Source organism: Electrophorus electricus, chromosome 20, assembly GCF_013358815.1.
Source record: "Electrophorus electricus isolate fEleEle1 chromosome 20, fEleEle1.pri, whole genome shotgun sequence".
In the NCBI taxonomy this organism is placed as follows: domain Eukaryota; kingdom Metazoa; phylum Chordata; class Actinopteri; order Gymnotiformes; family Gymnotidae; genus Electrophorus; species Electrophorus electricus.
Window position 1 is genome coordinate 720,222 of NC_049554.1, and position 24,779 is coordinate 745,000.

At 44.7% G+C, this 24,779-nt stretch overlaps 4 protein-coding genes across 5 annotated transcripts in view; 2 read left to right on the forward strand and 2 right to left on the reverse strand.

Moving 5' to 3' along the window:
• The first annotated feature begins 437 nt into the window (after positions 1 to 437).
• On the forward strand, positions 438 to 6,381 carry tmem240b (transmembrane protein 240b). 2 transcript variants are annotated; one of them, XM_027018781.2, is made up of 4 exons: positions 438 to 1,297; positions 1,593 to 1,699; positions 3,249 to 3,451; positions 5,348 to 6,381. In XM_027018781.2, the coding sequence occupies exons 1-4, from the start codon at positions 1,262 to 1,264 to the stop codon at positions 5,500 to 5,502; spliced, it is 501 nt and encodes a 166-aa protein (XP_026874582.1). In that variant the 5' UTR covers positions 438 to 1,261; the 3' UTR covers positions 5,503 to 6,381. The 2 variants fall into 2 exon arrangements, with proteins under 2 accessions (XP_026874582.1, XP_026874583.1); XM_027018782.2 differs by having other exon boundaries at positions 438 to 1,219.
• A 378-nt stretch (positions 6,382 to 6,759) lies between these two features.
• On the reverse strand, positions 6,760 to 14,658 carry atad3 (ATPase family AAA domain containing 3). Its single transcript, XM_027018789.2, has 16 exons — positions 14,364 to 14,658; positions 13,923 to 13,999; positions 13,325 to 13,426; positions 12,821 to 12,880; positions 12,441 to 12,510; positions 12,169 to 12,334; positions 11,588 to 11,657; positions 11,322 to 11,477; positions 11,160 to 11,216; positions 10,215 to 10,340; positions 9,846 to 9,970; positions 9,602 to 9,653; positions 9,380 to 9,450; positions 8,840 to 9,007; positions 8,167 to 8,275; positions 6,760 to 7,834 (listed from the first exon to the last, which is right to left on the reverse strand). Exons 1-16 carry the CDS (start codon positions 14,557 to 14,559, stop codon positions 7,451 to 7,453), a joined length of 1,989 nt encoding a protein of 662 aa, XP_026874590.2. The 5' UTR covers positions 14,560 to 14,658; the 3' UTR covers positions 6,760 to 7,450.
• A 578-nt stretch (positions 14,659 to 15,236) lies between these two features.
• On the reverse strand, positions 15,237 to 17,119 carry mrpl20 (mitochondrial ribosomal protein L20). The gene is made up of 4 exons (XM_027018780.2): positions 16,907 to 17,119; positions 16,573 to 16,683; positions 16,367 to 16,444; positions 15,237 to 16,055 (listed from the first exon to the last, which is right to left on the reverse strand). The coding sequence occupies exons 1-4, from the start codon at positions 16,991 to 16,993 to the stop codon at positions 15,882 to 15,884; spliced, it is 450 nt and encodes a 149-aa protein (XP_026874581.1). The 5' UTR covers positions 16,994 to 17,119; the 3' UTR covers positions 15,237 to 15,881.
• A 663-nt stretch (positions 17,120 to 17,782) lies between these two features.
• sdhb (succinate dehydrogenase complex, subunit B, iron sulfur (Ip)) overlaps positions 17,783 to 24,779 on the forward strand; it is a 7,201-nt gene continuing 204 nt past the window's right edge. Inside the window, exons 1-8 of the mRNA XM_027018738.2 lie at positions 17,783 to 17,916; positions 18,821 to 18,954; positions 20,062 to 20,147; positions 20,744 to 20,880; positions 21,150 to 21,266; positions 21,538 to 21,639; positions 22,698 to 22,820; positions 23,993 to 24,779. The exon at positions 23,993 to 24,779 is cut by the window's right edge and continues 204 nt beyond it. Coding sequence (XP_026874539.2) covers positions 17,848 to 17,916; positions 18,821 to 18,954; positions 20,062 to 20,147; positions 20,744 to 20,880; positions 21,150 to 21,266; positions 21,538 to 21,639; positions 22,698 to 22,820; positions 23,993 to 24,049 — 825 coding nt within the window. The 5' untranslated portion in view covers positions 17,783 to 17,847 and the 3' untranslated portion in view covers positions 24,050 to 24,779. The remainder of the gene's footprint in view (positions 17,917 to 18,820; positions 18,955 to 20,061; positions 20,148 to 20,743; positions 20,881 to 21,149; positions 21,267 to 21,537; positions 21,640 to 22,697; positions 22,821 to 23,992) is intronic.

The following is a 24,779-nucleotide window of genomic DNA, read 5'->3' on the forward strand; positions in this document are numbered from 1 at the left end:
TTTGTTTTTTTTCCTCCTTTTTGTAAATTGAAAACCTGTATAATTGTAAGCAAAAGGACACTGCGAGTCCAGAGTGCCTGAAACTCTTTGTGTAAATATTATGGTAAAACTACGAAATAAATCTCAAGGAAATGCAACGAATCCGGTTTGTCTCTTAATTACTAAGGCTTTGAATTTCTCCAGTCTCATCTTTTGTGTTTACTGAGCTTTTAATGACGGTGGCCATCACTGTCGTGTAATCATAAACCAAGCGGATCTAGGAGATTAATGGTAAACGTTCGGAATGGAGGTCTGGTGAAGTACATCGGACTTCTCTCGTGTCCGTTTCAGGTGACAGCCTCGCTCGAGGTGACCGTTTGCTCCGTGACGCAGGAGTTCCCAATTAAGATAATGGGCTGGCTGTCGCGCGCAGTCTTCATTTGCGGGCTGGTGTGTACTGGTGCAGAGGGAGAATTTGAGATGCAACGTGCGGCCCGGATACAGGATTACTGCAATTAAGATCAGTTTCAGTGCCCCCTTAAAAAAAAAACCTGCGCCTCTCAGTGGCGCATGTGCTTGCTCGCATTTATGGGTGCAGATGTAGCTCGAGCCCGCGCATCTGACTCACCAATTAAAGAAACCGTGTTTTCTAGCAGCGAGAGGTCGGATTTCCGCGTTGCTACTGAGCGAAGATACGCTGCCAGACTTTAATTTGAGAGACGGCATTTGCGCCCCGTCTTGCTGGAAAAGCAGGGTGGGAGGTTCCAGATGCCGCGAAAACCGTTGTGCATGAATTTGGTGTAGACTACACGGTGTTTGAAATCAAACGGCCGCTAAGATTGATTAAGTAAACTGATAGTTTGTGAATAACGACGTTATTTTGTAATAGCACGTTTATTCGACAAGTTGTAATGGACAGACGATGCGCAACGCCACATTTGCCTTTTCGAGCGTCTTTCGCCTCGAAGCGCAGAGAAATGTACAGGGTGGCCGCGGCTCCGCGCAAGGACTCCCTGGCTGCTCTCCTTGATGTCCCTCTCCTGCGCTGACAACCCGTGATACCGGCGCATCGACAGTCCAGCCACCGGAGCCGCAGGTGTGTGTCATCGAAAAAGGCGGAAGACAACGGAATTGGATGCCACCGAGAGAAGCGGCGGCGAGGCAGCGTGTATGACCGCCCAAACCTCACTGTCTCCTGGTTTTGTGGCCCCAGCGGCACGACGCGAACGATGAAAGCTTGGCAAGTTTGAAACTTTTGCTTGATGGACTGTGATTAAAGAGAATGATCTTTATGGTTATTGGCGCTGCTTTGGTGATGGTAAGAAGATCTGTTCACACCCTTTCACTCCCTGTAAAAAAAAAACCTCACTGTATATTTGGGACATATTTAGTGTCAGGTCGGGAATTATGTAACTCGGCCAATGTGTGCCACCCTCAAAAACCCGGAGCGCCTCTTAACTTCCTCTGAGCGTCAGCCGATCACTGGACAGACGTTTTAAAACACATCTCACACGTTCAGCATTATTACAAACTTGTCTTTAGACAGCCCCCAGAGCTCTGCTGTTGGAGATGCCGTGTGCTTTGCCTGAGCTCACTGCCGTGGTTCTTTCCAGGCGATAGCGTGTTGGTTGGACATGAACGCGCTGTTGGACCGCTTTCACAACTACATCCTTCCACACGTGCGGGGGGCGGACCGCGTGTGCCACTGCAGCTGCGGCAGGTAAAAACTTCCGAGCGCGTGGACTGTAACGGAAACGACAGCGAATACCGGAATGCCTTAGACTGCGCAACTCTCCATCTGTCTCTGTCCGTCTGTCTATTACTTTTTATATTTTTTAACCTGCAGGTCTGCAATGCCAAAAGCTTTCGGGTCATGACAGCGTCTCTGACACAACGCACAGTGTGCGCTCCCCGTAATCGCGGCGAGCTTCTGGTCCGGTTGGGGCGCTGTTTCTTAGGATTTAAGGCTTTTAGTGTCAGTTTGAGTCTGGGCGCGAATCATTGTCCTCGCTCTTCGCAACACTAGCAGTGAGAAGCGTAGGCCATTTTGCCTTAGCCGCGCGCTATACGGAGAAGGCATCCTACTGCAGTTTCACGGGCGCGCGGCAGCAGATGCCTGTGGGGAGAGCCAGGCTACACAGCGCGTGGTGCGTCGTGGCATTTTCGTCGGCGCAGCTTTGCAGCGAGAGAACTGTTTTACTCCCACGCACATTCCTCCAGGCCGCCTGATGTGCGCGCTTGTGTTCTTCAGTCGGAGAGAGGTGTGTGTGGGAGCGGATCTGTTTCTGACGACAATAATGCATTTAAGATATAAAGCCTGAGCGGGTGGACACATGCGAGAGAACCTCTCCATTTCAATGCTATAACATATCTTGCCATATGACACTGGATCTCTGCAAGAAAGGAAGCCAAAAACACAGGCATTTATACAGCATGCTGGCTGCTTGTAAGATTCCAGCTTTCATTGCTATGATGTTTCCACATGTTCCACGACTAGTCCAGTGCTTCTCAGCTCTGGTATCAGTACAGTGGTCCTCGGATTTAGTACCAGTACACGCTGTCAGATCTGCTACCAGTACAATGGTTGTCTGGCACTCCTTTTTCTGCTCAGTGCTCACTCTGTTCTAACAAGACTTATTGTGGTTTACCTTCTTACACAGCAGGACATGGAGGGGACAGCCCCAGGTTCACTTTTGAACTGCAGCATTTAAGGAATCTCAAAGTCTGCTTTAAAAAATTCTTCTCCTCTTCTTTAATGTCTGGGATGAGTAGAACCAGGCCTGTCTGCATCACTACTGAACCGCTCATGTGACAGGATGCTATGTGACCTGCAGATGTTTAAGTAATGTACATGGTGTGATGTAAGGACATGTAATCTAACACAGCAGACACCCAGAGGCTCGTGGCCCTTGTAAATTTCATAGAAACAGCTCACAAACCAGTGGTTGTGTATTTTTAATATCAAAATGCCAGAAGGCGTTGGCCTATGTCTACATTGCTCATAAACGTACAATTGAGGAGTTGTACTGTTTAGCTCACAGTTGGGGTGAATAGTTTAATTATGTTGTAACGATTGTGTTCACATTAAGCATCATCTCGTACTCCTGATTGCTGCTCTTGCTGTGTGGCTCTACCCTCTGATGTTACTGACAGGTCAACTCTTACTTCATCGTGTCTCCTTTACCTTCAGCAGCATGACCTTGACAATACGGTTTGATGTGTCAATCACTCACTCACTCTTCCACGCCCCCTCTTGCTGCCCTATCAAGGCACAGCCTGCAGTATGTGATCCCGTACGAAGGCTCCAGCTCCCCGGACCGCGATGGGCCAGCAGGGGGCAGTAGTGTGACTAAACAAGAGATGGATCTGGTTTTGGGGCTACTACTGGGCTTCTGCATCAGCTGGGCCCTTCTGTGGCTCGACGGTGTCCTTCAGCGCCTCCTGCGTGTCTGGAGAAGTCGACGACAGCAGGGTGAGCTGATTTTATCTAATTGGCTCATTTGATAATTTTAGCCTCTAAAGCTACCTGTGGGCCCTCCTTTGTGGTTAGAATGTGCTCAATATTGAGTGTTGAGTTTTGTGTGTGAGTGCATGTAGTCGGTTCTCTCACACTGTAGCACGGGCATATCCAGTTTTATCAGCAAGAATGTTTTCATTCCAGCCCGACAGGATCACTCTTGATTAGTTGATTAAACGGCAAGACCCACTGATTAATTAGGTATTCTCCTGAATAATAGTAACCTGTACCCAGCTCAGTGAGGACTCCAGAAAAACAAGTTTCACTCACACACAAAGCAAGACTTTTTTCACAAAATATGCAACACAGTAAAGTGAATGATTACAGTAATGCACTGGTGTAGCTGCACAAGTCCCTTTAACAAGTCCAGGCCTACTATACTGCTGTGTATTGCGGGGTGTAAGAGAAACAGGTGCATCTTCCCACATCTAGTCATTTGTAGTATCACGTGTCAGCAGTGAACTGATGGCCATGAAACCCTGAACCGAGTATCAGTGGCCTTAGCGTCTGGCAGCGAAAGTATTTTTCTGAAGCACTGGTAGCTTTCCATGTAACCACGGATTTGGGCATTGTGGTATTTTGGTCAAGGAGGAAATGCGTTGCAGTTCCGCTCTGTCTCCTTAAACCGCAAACGGCCTGTCCCAAAAGCAGCTAGGAGCGCTGGAGAGGGTGAGAGTGTTGGAAGGAGGAGAACGAGGAGTGAGAGACTGAGTGGAAAAGGCAGGGGGATTTAAGTACACACACGCTTAAATGCCACGTGCCATAACTTTACCAGGATTATTGCACTGTAATGTCTGGGATTATGTTGGATTAGTGAAACACATTGCAGGACGTGGAGAAGTTAACTTTATGTACACATTCTCTACATCTTCTTCAGAATTTCTAACATTGGTGGTCTTACATTCTTTTGTCATGCCATACACTCCTCTCCCACATATCCTTCACATTTACACCAATTGGCAGACACTCTTATATATTTGACAGCATTCGTGCTCGCTGGGAATCGGACCCCTGACCTTGATATTACTAATATCTTGTGCTAGCTGCGCTATCAAATGGGCTTTTAATATTTTGACTGAGCTGCACAGGGGGGCGCAGTTGTCCCATCCTCCGTCTTCCCTTTTATTCTCATAGTCCATCCGCTCACATGTGCCCCCCGTACCTCCGTTTAACTCCCTGCTTCCCGCAGGCAAACAAGTCATCTTCAATCACACCCGCGTTCACTGATACTGATCCACTTATGAATTATAAACTCTCATGTGAGGAACACACATACACACGTGCGTGTCCTGAGCTTCCCAAATAAAGGAATTAATAAAGTACAGTTGGATAACTTTTTCAAAATCATTGTAAGATGGAGATCTGCAGGAGGCTGTAGAATGGTGTCACGTTGACCCCTTTTTAGAACAGCTAAGGTGATCCTAAAAGTTTGATGATTTCAGGAATTGAGCCTCTGCAGTTGTAGGAAAGTCACATGTAGGCTACTGGTTCAGATTCTGATTCTTGCAGAAAGCATTTTTTCCCCTTGTATAAGTCTGTTAGGCTATTAAGTATTTGTTTAATGATTATTGCTAACAATGAATAATGCATAATGCTCTTTATAAAATCATTTCATATTTATTATATTAAATTATTAATATGCAGTTTATTGACTAAGAAGCCTTTTCTCTCCATCTTTGTGCTGCTACGTAGTCAGTAGTGACATCTCCTTTGGCACTGGGCACACGGCTACATGCCCTGTCCCTGTGCTCTGCCTGCTCTGGGGAAAAGAGTTGTCTCGTGTCTCTCACACACACACACACACACACACACACACTCACTGTTCCTGTGTGACTGGCTGTCTCTCCACAGATGCGTGGCGAGCGTGGAAGTGGGTGACGCGCGTGTGCAGCGTGCGAGAGCTGCGAAGACACTTGCAGCTACGCAGACACGATGACGCAGGAGACAACAACGTAGTTCACATCAAACAGAAGCACTACCACAACGGGCACCCGCGCAGACCATAACCCGCGCACCCATACAGCACCACCCGCGCAGACCATCACCCGCGCACCCATACAGCACCACCCGCGCAGACCATCACCCGCGCACCCATACAGCACCACCCGCGCAGACCATCACCCGCGCACCCATACAGCACCACCCGCGCAGACCATTACACAGACACCACAATGGGCACCTGAGAGAACCTTAACGCACACACCCCACAACAGTGAATATTTTCTCACACATACATAACCTTGGAGCAAAGGATGGAGTATTTCACCAATAGCAGGACTGGAAGCACAGACTCTGGGTTTTTGTTTTTGGTGGGGGGTGTCTGGGACCCGTCTAAACATCCAGCCCCTCCTTCAGACAGCAAACAGAGGCCACCTTTGCACTTTCTTCCTGCCTGAGATATTAACACTGAGGTTAGATGTTTATTTTGCTTGCTAATGTCTGTTTTTACAAGTTTGTCAGGCGTGTTAGTTTTGTACAGCAGGGGTTCGATGTGTACATATTTTTGTTAAAAAACTAGTCAATTTGTGTATGAGAAGTTTTGTGTATATTTTAGGAAAAACCAGCATGTCCATGAAACCTTAGTACTATGGTGCAATTCTAGAATATTGGTGCAGAGCCAGAATATTTTAATGAGACATCAGCACAGGCAGGGACTTCCTAGATTTGTGATTGTAAATGGATACGTTGTATATGGAGATGAGTGTTTTATTTGGTAAAATTGTGTGTATTGTGGGATACTAATGTGCATTTAAAAAAAAAAGTGTGACACTAGTTTAAAGCTGGAAAGGAGATGTTTGTCAGTCTTCCTCTTTAGTCCTCGAATATCCAAATGTTCTCGTGCCGATGTGCGTCTGTTTGAATAAAAGGTGATTGAGTGGAACTGCGCCGAACCCATGTGTGCTTTTCCGTTTCCTTTTAAACTACTCACGATTTACAGTGTAAGTGTTCATCTAGGATCAGTTCTTTTCTTTCCATACAGTTCTGTGCTTTAGGATATTAAAGGAAAAACCAGATCTCAGAACTGAATATTAACATAAAGGTCAAGGTTTTTTTTTTTTTTTGTAAGGAATTTGTTTTACTTTGTCAGTGATAAAACAACTCAGTAGGGTTAGTTCTATTGTTTTCAGAGCTTAGTTTAACAGTGGGGGAACACAATAAGAGACAAGATCTTGTTACACATACGTTAGACATTTGACACTTAATGAACCAGCATTTCTACCCCCTCCACTCAACTAGTGTTGACCAGACTGACACAGCTGTACTATGGAAAAGGACTCCTTTTTATTTTAAAAACAGTTGATCTCTGTACCGTAACCAGTAGTAAGAAGGTAAACGCTTAATAGCAGTGGTGTGTCTAGGTAAGAGTTTAGCGTGCTTTTTATTTTTATTTTTTTCTTGGGCCAGGCACTGCTGCGATGCTTCAGAGTTTAGTTCCTGCTCACCTGGATGTGATCTAGATTGGATTGGTTAGGGCTGAACATATACTGTACAGGACTAAACACACCAACTGCGTACTAGATATGGGGCAAAAAACACCCTTTGGCTCAAGAGTGTACTACAGGGGAGCCATTTGTGATTCGGCCACAGAAAAGACAGTTTGTTTAGAGGAGAAAATGGCAATTCCACTGAGATCCATACAGATCTCACTATTGATCCTGTCATCATTATACACACTCCCATGTGGCTGCTTTAACATTAGTAGGTCACAGGGCCGGTATGGAGCTATCCAGAACTACTCAGACAACTGTCTCATCTTATGAGAGGTACAACAATCAGGGAAAATAATTTCAGATTAAAAATTTTCATCTAGGAGCAGACAGCTCCTGATCTAGGATCAGTCTGCTCCTGAACACATTCATCTTCATATACATATGTATGCATAGCAGCTCTGACCCTGAACCAGTTGTCCTGTTATGCAGTTATTTTAATATGGTCCTTGAACTGGATTCCTAGTTAAACTTCCTTCGGCTCAGTCTGTTTAACTGCCCCCTGAGGTCCTGCCATTCCCTGCTCTACAAATGGAACAGTCCCCTTTTCAGCTGTACTGCCCTCCTCCATTAGTGTAATGGTAGAGTCTAAAGAAGCTGGGGCATCTTCTAAGGGAGAAAGCACCTCGTGTGCCTGAGGGGAGTCATTCTGCGGGACACTGAAGCCCAGCTTGGCACCTTTGCTTGCCAGGACCCCCTGCTGGCCTGGAGGAGCGACACTGGCCTCATCTAGGCCACCGTCACCGTGCAACCAGTCCATCTTCTGCTGGTGCTGTCGGATGGCGTCGTCCACGCGGGCGTCAATCATCGCCTCTGTCAACACACCATCCTCAGAGGAGTACGCAGCGGCCTGAGAGAAACGGGGAGAGAGAGTGCACAGCTCACCACATACAAATCAGGAGTCAACGGCGTAGGACCAAGAGAGGCACTTCACTGCCTCCTACCGGTGGACATGGTAACCGTGACACACATACACAAGTTAGCGTCCCACTTTCAGTTATTTTGGTCGGGGTGTGTATGTGCAGCGGGGTGATCTACATTAAACTGGAGCATCGTTAGCGTCAGCAGACGTTCCAGCTCTCTGAGAAAAGTTTCAAAGCCCCAAGAATCAGCAACACAATGTTGGGAGGAACGCAAAGGATCGGTGTAAACTGTGCACAAAGTTAAGGGCAGTTCCCCTACCTGCCAGGCCACACCCAGTTTGGAGATCTCTCTGCCCGACATGCCCTCTGCACGCTTGGCAATCTCAGAGCACTTCTTCCCGTAGTCAAACTGTGCCAGCTTCAAACGCCTGCAGAGAAATGGTGGGGGGTGACATGTACATACACTTGTGTCTTTATACGCACACAGTCCACTACTTGCAGAGATCAGCATCCTATCTATACTGACCAAAATAGCAAGGAAAAACCTTGAATGAAATTCTAAAATATCTGGCTAACAGCCGAGGGAGGATCAGATCCTCTGTACCATAGGGATCTAGAATGGAGCATCCATTCATTCCTGTAACAAGTTCTGGAATTAATCCCAAGAGCTACAGCTCTCGCCCTTGACCTGATAAAACACTCACTCACCGTCTCGGAGACCCATCTTCCCCCGGCCAGAGGACAATTATTTTGGACGCGCGCGTGTGTGTTTGTGTATGCATCTTTTGTCCTGACACTTTCACCATCAGTCAGGCGATGTGTACTGTAAGCAGGAGGCCCTATTGTGCATCTACACTTACATATAAACTACTATGCCATTCCCAAATGTAGCTTTGGATCCAATAGCTGTGTTATCTTGACACATTTTCACAACTTTCAGAAAGAAGGTATCATTTATTTTTGGCTATGAAGCTGAAGTTTTATGTACTCACTGTCTCCCCCCAGTGGCCGGCTGCAGTACATATCTGTCGAAATAAAGTCTGACCAGTCTCTGTCTCTCCTCGGGACCAGGAAGGGCAAAGTTCACTATTTCATCAATGCGGTCATTAATAGCCCAGTCAAACTGCTCTGGTTGATTGCTGGCCAAAACCAACATAAACCTACACACACACACACACACACACACACACACACACACACACACAGAAAGTTGGTTTAGTAGGTTTGTATTATGCCAAAAAGAAACTGGCAGCAGCTGGACTGTTTCAGTTAGATGTATAAAGCAGTATTCCACACCTCTAGTTTTACAGTCTTCAGGTGTGTGAAACTATTACAGCTGTAGTTTACAGCCAGATATGTGAAACGCTAATTTAACTGTATAAAGCTGAAGTTTAACTTGGCAACACAGGGTAACTGCATGTAGGTGACACTAATTTAGCTGGATATGGTGTGTAGCCATATTTTAAAACAGCTAAAGTTGTAGTTGTCTAATCATGTGATGCAGTAATTTGTGTGTGTGAAGCTGAACGCACTTGTTACTCTGCTCTCCAGTGCGGTACAGGAATGCGTTGAGCGTAGCTCTGAGATCCTCACTGATCTTCTCCTACAATCCAAACCCCCACCCAACAAATCCCACCAATCAAACGCTGCTGCGCCATGTCACAAACATCCTGCACATACTTTCCAATCACGACTACCACACCCACACACTGCAGTTACAGTGAGAATTATTTTAACACACTCAAGACACTCACAGTGGCTCTCTTGCGTAGGAATGCATCAGCTTCATCCACAAAGAGGAGGAGGCTGCAGACAGACACACACACAAAGAGAGAAATTATACACCGAGAAACTAAGGCAAAATAAGGGAACAGGACAATGTTGGTTTGGGTGGAGGCACCAGGGTGGTGAAGATGGAAATGCAACTTTCATTCAAACAGTTCCATGTGCTTTTCTGGCTGCCTGCTGCATGTGGTGTGCGACACACGGTGTTCTTACCCACGGCGGCTGGTGCCAGCCCAGTCGAACACCTTGTGCATCGCAGTTACGCCCTCTCGGCCCATCGGGGCCACGTCTCCTCCCGTCATAATGGCATAGTCCATCCCAGAATGCATTGCTAATTTCTGCTCAGATGTCACAGGAAAATGACCGGCAACATTAGAGAGTAAAGAAATAAGGTGTCATACCTAGTGCAGACACATGTAGAACAGGGGTGACCACACCTGCTTCTGAACATCCTGCCTCATTTCTAACCCAAAGCCACCTGATCCTGCAGTGCATTCAATATTAGATTCAGATTTCTAAACCATGCAAAGAAGACTTCAGCAATCATTACATAGAACCGTGAGAGAGAGAGAGAGTGTATACCTTGGCAAAAAGTGTTTTCCCAGTTCCTGGAGGGCCATACATCAGGATGTTTCGGTAGAGGCCCCGGTTCTGACGGGTGTTGCGTGTTGCTATGGCAATGTCACGGACACGCTCCTCCAGCGATGGCTGTGAGACAGTGATAGACATTTCACTTCCTCACGAAATAATGGCTCAGGTCAGATAGAAACATTCCTACAGTGTGGGTCTCGAAACTGGTCTGGAGAACACACATTAATTGTCTCAATCTTGTACTTGAATTTGACGAACACTGGACTCAAAAAAATAAATAAATAAATAAATCACTCCAGGGTCCATCTAACCCATTACTAAGATCTTGGAAATAACTTATTTACAACTTTGTCTTTTATCCATTAAATGCTTGCATATTAAAACATTCTCCAAAAATATGACCCATCTTTTATTGGGTGCCAGTATGAAGTACACTCTTGTGACTGGTGAATATCCAGTTCCCAGTGTCGTCCTTAGGATCACCATTTAACAAGCGGGAATGATTGCAGTAGAGATGAGCCTTCAATATTTCAGCCCATTAATGTGTCAAATGGTCACATTTCAGTCATTATTACTGTTATAACAATGTGATGGAGATGTTTTCCACCTGCAAGACCCAAGTCTGAGATCAGGGGTAGTTGCTACCCCTCTACCTTCACTACAACCAAGTTATTAAAGGTAGCATGGTCATCATCACTAAGCACGGTGGGTTATGGTATCTACAATATAGAACATCACTATGGCTAACGCAAAAGTAGATTTTCTTGATTTGTTTGGCACCTCCACACATATGCACCTCCAATCAGTAAAACCAAAAGTCAAATGAAAAAAATCCAAGATGACTTTGCATTAAGTTTGATGGGCTTGAGAAGTTAAGGCAGACCCGAACAGCCGCGGACTGTCAGGACCGAGCGGCACTCGTTTACTGATACTCACACTGAGCACCACTCCCTCCAGCGCATCCTGGGGTTTGCTCATCAACCGCTTAGTCATCTATAAGAGAGAGAGAGAGAGAGAAAAAAAATTATGCATTAATAGATTTTTTATAAAAACCATGCTACTCAAAAGCACTCAGATTGTGTGTTCTTGTCTGCGTACCTTGATGGGGTGCTTGATGGCTTCAGTCACCGTGAAGCGTGATGTCTCCCTCACCAGTGACGGCTTGCCCAGCCGAGCCTCGATGTAGCGCCCTGCAACTCCTGTGGCGTTCCGTGCAGTGTACACCCCTACTGCAAGCAGAGTTAACCCTGCCACCTAGTGGTGTGGAGACTTCATGTAATCAGTACACCCATTAACAAATTGGTTTATAAAATGCATTATTCAAAAAGTGTCCAATTAAAAACAAAACAAAAGTGTGTTTTTACCGTCGCAGTCACTTTGTCCCAGTCTGAAATAAAAGCCCTGAAACCTTCACCAAACACAGCGCCAGCAGTTCTGGAAGATAACGTACAAGAACATCAAAGCCCAGGAGAATAAGGACTCATTAGCCCACAGATCTCCAAACAAAAGCTCCTCTCTTAGCTGCACAGGCTTTAGCACAGTGTGTGTGTTGACATCAGTGTACAAATCTGATCGTGAAACAAGCACACTCAAATTTCAGTTTCCTTATTCCTCGCTTTCATCAATGGTATATTCATATAACCAAACCTGAAGTGAATCTGAAACTGCTTAATGCTTGTCTTAGTGGCTCATTATAGCTGCAGCTGCTTGACTTGGGGTTTAAGGCAAATACATATATGAAGGAAACTGAGTGTGTTCCCTCTGCAAGTGATATGTAAATAATGCAAAATCGCTTTTTTTCACAAACGGAAAGTGATTCATCAATTGCACAACTCGTTTTGACATCGTTCAAAAGTTTCATAAATCAGGAGTAGAGCAGTTTGTATGTCATTCATGTGCCTGTGTACAGCTTAGTCTGTAGTATAATTTGCGTATGCGTGCATACCGTATACTTTCTAGAACAGTCTGCCGGTGCTCCGCTGCTTTAAGGCGGATCTGTTCCCTGATGATGTCGGCGTTCTCCCTCTCCACCCGGCCTCGAGCCTTCGCCTCCGCCTCCACGCGCAGCATCTCGTTCTTATGTCTCAGTTCCATCTCGTGCTCGATGGTGGCTGTACCAATCACAGCGCATCAATCACAACACACGAGTCAACCCACCAATCAGCAAACAGACAGATGAGCTCCTTTGAGGCTTTAGGGAACAAGCGGGTGCTATACCCTTCCTCATGGCCTCCTGCTTCTGCACGGACTCCTCCTGCCTCCGCAGGTTCTCCTCGTTAAGGGCTTGCTGAGGGAAAAGCCAAAAAAAAGAAGCAGCAGCACTGAAGTTCAGAAAAGACCTTAGAGTGACATGCCTAGGACAGGAAGCAGCAGGGCTGCATGACACCACCCCCATGTACGCAGTTCTGGCTAATCTCGTGACTGTGCCTTGACGGTGTGTAGCACGGTAGTCGTGTGGAGTGGCCCTGGGAAGCCGTTGCACTGCTTGTGACGTTTCCCAGCCATGACGTAGCCCATGTGTGTTAGAAGAATGTGATGACCGGCCCCCCCTCGCAGGTGGTGTGATGTGGAGTGGATGGTGTGAGGTGAGGTGGCACCTGCTGACGGAGCTGATCCTCATAGCGCTGCCTGGCCAGCTTGTCCTGATACTGTGCTTTCTGTGAAGAGGGGCAGAGAGATGAACATGGACTCTCACACACACACACACTCCACACTCACACACTCACACTCCACACTCACACACTCACACTCCACACTCACACACTCACACACTCACACTCACACACTCACACTCACACTCTCACACTCACACTCACACTCACACTCACACACACTCACACACTCTCACACTCTCACACTCTCACACTCACACACTCTCACACTCTCACACTCACACTCACACTCACACTCACACGGGTAGGCCAGGCTGCACAATGCTGGCAGTTTTGCTGTCCTCTGGTTACCCAATAAAATCATACATTTTAATATAAAGAACTAAAAGAATGTTTAATGCAGGAGTTTATAAATCAAAGCCACGTGCATAATCTGTAGGCTGAGCGGGTCTCTGGGCGGCCTGTGGCACAGGCGGGTCATTCGCTCACCGCTTGGTGCTGTTTGGTTTCCTCACTCAGCGTCTTCCTCCTCTCTTCTGCCTGAATGCGAATCTGATCACCCTTTAGCTGCTCTATTGCTGCTTCATACTCCTGAGAACACATATGCACAGTTTTTACACATCAGGGATTGGACGAACATACAGCCATTGTGCAGGACCTATAAACAGGGATTTTGTTATATACCACCACTCCTTTACACACCTGTATGTATTACTCCAAAGTTCTACACGCAGATTCAGGGGTGTCATTAAAGTGGGCCTTCAGAGATTAAGCCCCGTTTACTTTTCCAATTTATTAAAAGAGCCACTTAAAGTTATGCTGCATGGCTGAGCCCCAAATCTTTACATTCCCAGGAAATGCCCCTTCTTAGATTAAACTTAATCCTGCACTAAACTATGGTTTAATGTGATAATGTCTAAAAGATACTTGAATAATAATAATAATAATAATAATAATAGTAGTAATAACAACAACAATAATAATAATAATGCCAATATCTGGCTCTTTAAAGTCGGACATTAAGCAGGACAATAAAATGAAGAGCAGTTATACGCTACAGAACTCAAGGCTCATAAAGGCGCACTACCTTTATCTTGCTCTGGTGCTCCATCTGAGTCGTCTGCTCCTGCACGCGTGCCAAATCAAGCGCTTCTTTTGCATGGCCTGTAATTAAGAAGCCGAAAGATTTACACTTTAAAAACTGCACAATAGTTAAATCAGATCTCATAGGCACAAACATGCGGTAGACTGAGAACAAGCTCAATCTCAGTCACGGGATTAACAGCATACTCCTGTACGGACCTCAGTGACCCCCGACCCTTGGTGACTAACCGGCGTCTACACGAGAGCAATACTTGTAACAAAAACTAGCAGCGAGACAACGCGTAAGTGTCAGAACAGTAACCGGCCGCCTAAGACTTATTCTGCCACACGCCTGCCCACCTCCCGGCGCACTACCCGCGGACAGCTGGCCAGGCGGACCGGCAGCTCATCACACAACGGCGGGCGTCTCGGACTGGGCACGTACGGGATCTGTCGAGCTCCTTGGCAGCCTGGGCCGCGCGCTCCAGCCCCGTGGGGTCGAAGTTGCTCCACTTGTCCTTGGGCTTGTCTCCTCCGTTACCCCGCGAGCCCCCGGGCGGCGGGGGCGGCGGCGGCGGGGGCGGCGGCGCATCTGGAGGCGCACCGGCAGGTGCTTTATTAAGCCCGAACAGCCAAGACATGGTTCGGCAAAACGGAGAGAGAGCGGAGGGCTCGTTTTCCCGGTTTGCAGGTCACTTGTTTCTACCGACACGTCCTCCACGCACGTGTCACGCCGTACCAGTCCGCGCACGCGCACTGCGCTGGCCTAAGCCTCGCTCTGATTGGCCAACTCACGCGTCCTTCCAAAAAGGTCATCGGTGAAGCCACGCCCCACCCACGACATACGGTGGCCGTGGTGTGAATGCGTTCCTTAAACTTGAGCTCACGCCAAACACCGCGTTAAGAGGTTCAAGTGTTTTAACCGTGGTGTTTTGTACCAGTCTCTAGATACTGTTTATTTTGTTACTGACATTAAGCATCCCATGTAACAATCGGTATACTCGTCAGCATGACTTCTAAAGATATTTTTGATTAGTACAATATTGTACACAGAAAACTGGACAATCTCATTCTAAGAAACTAACGCGAAAGAAATCTGACATGCAAATGCAAATTGAAACATGCTGGTCTATACCTATTTATTGTGTATATTCAATACAATATTTTATATTTCAGAATTTATATTACAATACTTGTGTGTGACCCATTGTGTTAATTTTTTCTAAAGCAGAGTTCTTGGAACCAAAATGAATAATGCTATAAAAATAGATGATTATTATTACACTAACACAAATAAATGATCATTTTAACGAGAAAATACAAAGAAAGGGTTTATTAACAGGTACAATACAATACAGCATTTACAAAGCCACATAGAGAAGACACTGCAAACCAAGGTTATTTGCCCTTGGACAGCACTTGGATTAGAATCCAGACAGCATCTTAAGACAGGGGTGCTGAGCAGAGTTTCCCACTTTATTCACAGGCCTTCATGGTATGACAAAAAAAGGAAAACTGAACCAAAAATCTTTTGTCAATGTTTGACCCTGGCTCCTCACACACAATTTTATTTCCTAAAGCAGATGTCTTACACCCTAGGGTGCAGTCTCCTAAACACACAACTGCACAAAGCACATCACAATACACCTTAAACTCAATTCCAAGTTAAACCTCAAAAACCTTGGAAACTGACTGGACTCTGAGAATGTATAAGGGTGGGCCAAGTCTGCTCCAGGAACACCACCCTGAAGAGTTTAGTTCTAACCTTAATCCAACATAACTGGCTCAAACATTAAAATGTGACTTATGCTGGACTAGGGTTGGGACTAAACTCATGTAGAACAGCAGACCTCCAGTCTTGGTTCTGCACTGTGCTGTCCACTGCAATAGGGATTCATGCTGTTCTGTGGCTAAGTGGAGTAGCAGTAGCAGCCTTGCTGTGATTGGCCATGAGGAGTGTCCATCACTGCAGCTGTGGGATGCGTGAGAACACGCCCGGTGGTTCTCTGTCATCGCCCAGTGCTGCTCGAAGCCCCTCCTCCCGCCGAGCCTGTGCCAGTGTCGCCAGAGCCTGGAATGTGCGGGGCTCTGTGATTGCCAAGTCACTCAGAATCCGCCGGTTCACCTGCACACTGGACTATCATGGGGATTTAGAAGGTCACCTTAATATCAGATCATACTATCAGTTATTTAAAGTTATTTACATTAAATCACATTACATTCCAGATTAAGCATATGGTCATGAGATGAAGAGAGTTGTTGACTGCAGGTAATAAAATGTCCAAAATGTGAAATAAAACTAATTTTTCAAAAATCAGTCCATGTTCTTTAGAGTCAATATGATAGGAAGAAAACTGTCTGGACAAAAAAAAGAGCAGCAGACAAAACTATGAAAGCAATAAATGGCTGGCTTGTGGCAGAAACCAGTCCAAATAAAGGTAGACTCACTTTCACGAGGTTGTAGATTAACACGGGATACTTCATTCCGTGCTCACGGGAAGCTGCAGCGATGCGAGATATCCACAGCTGTATGAAGGAAAGCAGTGCAATCATCAACTAAACCGCATCATTGTATTCCTTTTGCTAGTTATGGAGAAATGGCTTTAAGATAATGCACATGAATGGTTAATTATAAGAATGGGTTTGGATCTTACCATCCTCATGTTGCGACGTTTGGCTTTTCTAGCCTTTGATGCATACACGAACGCCCTACGGACAGCACGAACGGCCAGACTATAACAGCGATTCTTCCTTCCACGAAAGTGCTATCAGTGGGACAGAGTCAAAGGTTAGGGTGGCTGACCAGCATGTTCTCGAGAATTCAATACCGCAACGAACTTGGCGGGGAGATGTGATCACTGCAAGCACACCTGGCCAAGACATAACACAAAGAACCAAATATGCAGTCTTAGCGCACAGGCTGATGCTAGCTAAGATAAGATAAGCTACGATAACCTATTTAGTGAATAGTGTAATGATTCCGCTCACCCGTGCATTCTTCAATAGCTCCTGTACTTTCCAGTACCGATCAGGTCCTCGATTGCGTATCCAACAGGGTAATGTTAAAAACACCATGATTTACTTCGACAGACTGTTTTAAATAATGTGAATTATATGACCTTTATCTTTAGCTAACCAGGTGGGTTTTTTGCTGGCACTGTGAACGTGCCTTTGGACTTCCTGCAGAGCAAGCGCTGTCGCTAAGGGTACATGTACAAATAAAAGTCCTAGTTTCCTTTTCCATAGTTTTATTTATTTATTTATTTATTGTTTCTGGCTTTGCCTTCATTTCACAAATGAACCGCCTTTCCCTTGCCCACTGAACTATTTTTCTTTATTATGTCATTACTTTATTATATTATTACTGGTTGGTTTGTGGTTGTGGTTGACGTGTGCGTGTGACCTTGGTTGCTAGGTACCGGGTAGCGGCACTCTGCCAATCCCAACGACGCACAGCAGGAGGAACAATCACGGGATTTGCTTCCCATCTGAATCTGAATAGTCTTCTTACATTTAGTATTTACACGTTAATTATGACGTGTAGTATATGCGTTTATATGTTTCCTATACCTGTTTTTGCAATATTTTGATATATTTTGACAAACAATTGTCAAAGAATTTAGTCCAGATCTGAAGATGGGTAATTCCACAAGAAGACCGTTTCCAATTAGTTTTGAGATTAAAAAAATACAAGAACATTTTTGGCTCACGTAGAAATTAATCACCTACATAATGATTTAGTAACATTTCTTAAATACTTAAATGTGTTTTGGTTTTTACTTTTTTAAGATAAATTTAGATATTAAAAGTCAGACGGATGTTAGGTCATCGTAAAAATGTAACTTCCTCCTAAACCTGCTGGGGAATCATGGGATAGTGGAGGACTGCCATAGGTCACTCTGTGAGTAAGTCAGGTAGAATTCCTAACGATGTCAGCGGTGTGTTTCTGTTTGGGACGGCACAGTGCCTCGGCCTTCCGCTCCTTCACCGGCTCGGCGGTAAGTTGTAGACTGGTGTCGTTTGCGCGACGAGTGATCTCGGGTCAAAACAAGAAAAAGGTCAAACGGATACGGAGTAACAGTCCCTCTGTTCCGCTAGTGAGAGATATTGTTAGCTTTCCTGCTAATGCTAATGCTAACTAGCGGAGTTACTGGGATCGTAGCAGCAGCAGTAGTAGTAACTTTGTCAGCGACCTTTGTTATGAAATCTTAACTGATGTAACCTAACTTAGTAATTACTAGAATAATTACTTTGGTGTAGGATGACACTCGTTTGTCACCCAGGTTGCTTCAACATGTGAACATCGACCATAAAAAACATTTCCATTTACGGCATTTAGCTGATTTGATCAGTCACGTCAACAATAAATGTCCGTCATCAGTTCTGATATTTATAATTTAATTTTGGAATGACAATGCAGTAGAGACATATAACACTCCATAGGCTGTGACTAGCTGATAAGTTGGGTTTGGTTGAGAATGTATTTCGTTTTTAAAGGTGCCACTCAGCTGCCTGTAGGGGGCGTGTCGAAAAAGTACATTTGAAATCTAATTGAAGGCAAATAAACCGGCTTTATTTCTCTTCATAGGCATTCTAATATTGTTTAAATCAACAACCTTTGTTAATTACCTTTGCTTCATCTGCTTCTTGCACGGATCTTCACTCAGTTGAAGTAAAATTCACTGAGTTTTCATGGTTGAAATTATAAAAGGCTCTTTTTGTGGATCACGTCACGTATTTTCACTTTTTTAAACCATGGTTTAATATTGCCTTAAACACATCTGGTTGAGTAAACCAGAGAGCTGTTTATATTTAGGAGAAAACCTTTTTAGGCAGGTCTGTGTCATTCCTAAGAAGTCCCTAATTTATTTGCTGATGTTTGTTTCTTCATTTCTCCCGCAGGTAGTGCGCTATGTGCAGACGGCTGCAGCTGCTGCCCCCCAGGCACAGGTTAAGAAGCTCCAGATATACCGCTGGGACCCAGACACACCCGGGGACAGGCCCCACATGCAGACCTATGAAATAAACCTCAATAAGTAAGTGCACCATTACTGGCTCACTTCTGTTGCCATGTTTGTGTTAGCCCTCCTCCAGACCATCAGTGGTCAATTTCTGAACACAACTCTGCTGTTCTGTGTGTGTGGAGTGGTCAATCCAGAAGCAACACGGCATGATGGGCCTGATGATAACCTTGTATCAGATCAGCTCACACAGCCGTGTTTCGACCACAATGATATTAATGCCATGCTCAGAATGGTCTGCCAACCAAATCACATCCAGCCCAAAGTGGTTTGAGTGGTCAGAAACTAAGTATTGAAGATGGGCCACAGTCTGTAGCTGGATGCTTATAAACATCACCTATGATATGGATAACTAGTGAGTGTAGGTACAAATCTGGTGTTTCTAAGGACTAAACAATTCTGTTATTTTCATTTTATTACTTAATATATAGTACTGTGCAAAGTCTTGGTAGCCCAAGAAAAGATTTGTTTGTAAAACACTATGTAACACATAAATATGCACTACTGAAATAAAAAGCAAATAAACTTCAATACAGTGTATAGTTCTAAGAAGTCTCATTTTTTGGTTTTTCAGTGGAAAGCAGAGGCAGATGATATAAGCGCAGGTAGATGATGTATCATCCTGCTAGACTTCCAGTGGTGCTCTGTTGGAAAAACTTTCAGCATGACAAACTTCTAACACACTGAAGCACAATTAAGACCAATGTCTGTTCACTTACAAACAACGCAGAACAAGAGTTAATAATTTATCATCTTCATTGCTGATTTGTCAGTATATTTACTGATAAACGGTAGCTGAGCAAGAGGCCTAATGCACAAAGGTGTTTCATTTTTGCTGTATTGTTCATACATTGGACCTTGTCAGTCTCTTCCTTATTTGTTTGTGAAATGACAGTTGCTGCACTTGGAGGAGGCTCTTATCTGCCAGTGATGTGCTTTTATTGTTCAGTATTCACTTGTTTTTGTTTTCGCAAACCTTTAAATCAGTCATTTATCTTAGAAGTGCTGAGGATCCACCTAGATTTGGCTGCGTTTTTAACAGTTTTCAATGTGAAATCTGTTCACCTATTGGTGTACCACTGCACTATTTTAAATACACCCACTCTGTGCTCCTGCCCATAGCTGTGGTGTAATGGTGCTGGACGCACTGATTAAGATCAAGAACGAGATGGACTCTACGCTCACCTTTAGACGCTCCTGCAGAGAAGGTAGGGGAGGGGAGGCAGCCCGGCATTTAAATAACAATGTAGTACATTGTGGCTCTGGCTGTGTGCTTCAGTGTTTGGGTTTATTCGGGGTATTGAGTACATCCAGCTCGCTAACAATGTTGTTTGTTTACATGGGTGATGGCTATAAAATAATACAGCCTGTTGAATATTTATTACTCAGTTATAAACATTTGTCAGCAATAATAACATGGGTAATTTATTGTTAGCAATGGTTATGGGTTTTTGATGGTGATAACAGAGGTGGGCAGTAACAAAGTGCTGCATAATTCGTTACTGTGCTTCTAAAGCATCTGCACTTCAGTAAAGTATTTCTATTTCTGGAAGCTTTTTACCATGGCATATGTGCATGCTCCTCTTTCCTTTTTGCATTTGATGCTGTGGTGTATATACAAGCAACTACATTTTATGATTTAACTAGTGAGTGTGTGTGTGTGTGTGTGTGTGTGTGTGTGTGTGTGTGTGTGTGTACGCACAAATCAGTTTTTCCAACAGTATCACTGCTTTCACTCAGGTGCAGGGTTTGTTTGCTTGGTTCACTACTGCTGTGTTAGTGAGGTTGGTTTTCTGGTGCTCAGGTATCTGTGGCTCCTGTGCAATGAACGTTGATGGTGTCAACACGTTGGCCTGCCTGCACAAAATTGACACCAACACCAGCAAAGTGACCAAGATCTACCCCCTTCCACACATGTACGTGGTCAAAGACTTGGTGCCGGTATGTATCCCACACACCTTTCATGTAGTTAGCACAGAGAATGATCTAGAACTACCAAAATAGTTGTGTGGGGGGGGGGGGGGTTGTTTGTTTGTTTTTTAAAATATAGACCACAATCAGAAATGAACACACACAAACTGAGACAGTGATGACAGGTTCTCCATGGTAAATGACTGGGACTAAATGTTCTAAATGTTATTGGGGGGGTAGTCAAGTTGACCCTGTTTTAATCTAGGATGTGCGGAATAAAGAGAGACTGTCTCCTCTAGGACATGAGTAACTTCTACGCTCAGTACAAGTCTATCGAGCCATACCTGAAGAAGAAAGACGAGAGTCAGCTGGGCAAGCAGCAGTACCTGCAGAGCATGGAGGACCGCCAGAAACTGGTACCGCCGTCCTCCACCACGGACACCACCGTAGTGCTTGAGCTGGAATTAAAGAGCTGTAGTATAGTAATGAATTACTGCTTTTCAATTTAGGTTATTGTAACCTGAAGGACAGTAAGACTGCGATATGAATGAACTTGTGATGTGGGGGCTGAAATGTATTTAATACATTTGTGTGCGTGTGGGTGAATGTGTATGTCTGTGGCTTCAGCATTGCCATTAATTTGACCTTGCTTTTTTTGTTGTTTGTGTGTGTGTGTGTGTTTTTCAGGACGGCCTATATGAGTGTATTCTCTGTGCGTGCTGCAGCACGAGCTGTCCGAGCTATTGGTGGAATGGAGACAAATATCTGGGCCCTGCTGTGCTTATGCAGGTGAGGCGTGGGCAGGGCATGGGGAGGGGTGATGGGAGCGAGCGCGAGGGGTACAGCTGTGGGGGAGGGGAGAGGGTACGAAGCGCCGTTTATGGCAAAAGCCGCATGAGGACGCGCGAGAGTGAACGTGGGTGCTAGCCTGTGAAACTCCACGCGAGAGGGGTTTGACGAGTGGGAGGAGCTCCATGGCATCCATCGTCAGTATATACTGTCGTCGGCATGGCGATGCACGACTTTTTCATGCTTTCTTTTCTTTTTTCCTCAATTTGTCTTTTTATGTAATTTGCTGAACAGATGAACGTGGACATGCCCACCATTCAGGTGCTGGAGAAACACATACATGATTTTAACATTTTAATGGACTGTAATTCAGAAAAAACCTGCAACACTTAAATAATCAAAAGGTAAAGCGCTATGTGCAACTACGTTAACTCAAGTACTAGAATAAACTAATTCCATGCCTGAGTGCTGTGAAGGTTATCTGGTCAAAGAATATGTGTTTGACAATGTTTGGGTAACATCTATAATACTGTAATACTATAATACTTGACCAGCAGCTGATTTAAAAGCTCAGTCGAGTTCTGGGATGGTCAGTGGTGGTTGCAAGGTTTCTGTGCAGGTATTGAAAAGTGGAGTTTCTATTAAAGCAGGAACTTGAATATAGGAGATTATTACCAAACTTGATGATAATTAGTGATACCCAGAAAAGTATAAGGGTAAATATTTATCATCCACCTTCGCACATTTTCAGCAGACTAGCAGAGATGAAAAAGCTCCTCTGTCAAATTCCTCTTCTCGCTTACAAGTGTTTCTGCTTGCTTGCAGTTTCACTCTCTTGCGCACACTTCCACCCTCTTTCACAGTGGCATTTACATTTACGGCAATTAACGTGAGACTTGCACTCTCGCGTGTCCTCGCACAGCTATTGTCATAAATGGCGCTTCATAGAGGCCAGAGGTGTGTGAAGGGTGAGGTGAGGGGGTGTAGAAAGGGCTGTGTGGTAGGAGGTTTCTCTGTCTCTCTGAGGCTCTGCATGTGTTCCTCTCTGTGTTTTCCAGGCGTACCGGTGGATGATAGATTCACGAGATGAGTGCACAGAAGAGCGACTGGCAAAGCTGCAGGATCCATTCTCACTGTACCGCTGCCACACCATCCTGAACTGCACCAAGACCTGCCCCAAGGTACAGCATGCAGCCAGGACCAGAGTCGCCAGAGGCATTGTTGGGCCATCAGCTTGGCCATGATGTTAATAATAATGATAACTAATAATTGTGATGTTCGCCCTGTTTTCTCCAGGACTCTTTCACAAACACAGACAAGGTCGGGGTGGTGTGACTAACACTAGCGCTATTTCATGAATACTTTCTCACAAATACACAAACTAACATATACATACAAAATGTTTGCCATTTAATAACATCCAACACCATGTGTATGTTGCAACATTCCCTACAAGCAGTAGCATCACAAATATAGCGAACATATCGCGCGTCAGTTCACACAACACAACCGCTATGTCAGCGGTGAAAACGTTCATAATCAGGGAATAGTGGGCAAGGTAAACCTCTTTTCCAATTCAAAGGAAAACGATATTCGGAAATCCCTCAGCAAACTCCGTCAATAGTCAGTAATACCCTGGAGTAAGGAAAAACATCATGCACCTCTGGGTATGTTTCTACGAAAGCGAAAGCGGAGGGAGAAGATGCGAATGGTTTCCCAAGTGAAATCCAACCACCTGCTGCTTCCGTGTTTCCAAAAATAAGTTGTTGGGTTTTTTTCGCTGGTTCCTGGGATCCCCTATTTCACAGTCGGTCCATTCACAATCATCCTCTCCATTGGGCGACCAGTCCCAACTATAGTCATCTGCTCAGAAAAGGGATGATTCCTGAACTCATGCAGCATGCCCCCTCCTTACAGGGTATGGGCTCAACAAAAACACAAAGAAAAAAATAAAACGCAGGACTTCATAACATATTTACATTGTTACATGTATTCAGCCTGCCTTTATACTATTTAAAAATAATAATATTCATCTGTTTTATTTATAAAGCACTTTTCCAGTGCATAAGGCTATGTACACCTAATACATAACAGTTATGGTAGTTAATGGCAATTATTAGACAGTGTTGTACTCAGGACAGTATAGCATACCAGTTCATTCCTGAGCCTCCTACACTGGAAGTGCTGACCTCAGAGGAATTACTCCCTCAACTCCTTTCCTCCTGCCCAAGACCTGCCTGTCCCTAAATCAAGCAAAAGGACAAAAATGTTAAGTGGTTTATTTTAAAGTCATAATTGTTAAGAGTCATCAACTACTAGCATGTTTTGTATTGTTTTGTTTTTTACTGTGTAGGGTCTGAACCCCGGCAAAGCTATCGCTGAGATTAAGAAGATGATGGCCAGTGCGTGATCTGTGCCCTGCCCACCCATCCGCCGCAGTGACAATGCAGTGTTCTGAAGATAATCCGAGATCTGACCAGTTCATATGTCCCACCACTAACATCCTTCAGCTACACACACCCTGTCTCACCTCACACCACTCCGCAAGAGAACAGGCAGAGCAGACTGTGCATTTGTTAATAAGAGAAGCTGAACAAAGGAGAATTTAATGATGCGGTATTTCTTTGTTTTTGTCTAGTACAGAGAGAGTATGTATATGTGCATGCACGTGCAAATGTCTGTCTCTACATCAGTCCGTACCTGCGTGCGATATTTCATTCAGGTGTAATGTAATTAGACAATGGGAGACAGTGACTTGTGTGTAATAAATTAACGCCTAAACACCTTCCTTTGTGACAGAAATTGTATATGCTTTACATGTGCAACGCAGGTTTTCATTTCTTCTCTCAGTTCCAAAAGTGCTGGTATACAGGTTTTGCATGTCCAGTACATTATCTCGGGCTTTGTCTCCGTTATGTGCAGACTGCCACATGGGGGCGACAGGGAGCGAATTTCAGGGAAATGCTCTTTAGACAAACAAGCTGAAGCAGTCATTGGTAGCTCCAAAATGAAGTAAAAGACTTTAAAAAAAACATTTTTTTTTTTTAAAGCAAAAAACCTCTAATGCTGGAAAGTACATTTTCTCCATTTTCTCCTGTTTATACTGGATGCTTTGTATTGTAACTATAATGTTTAACTAT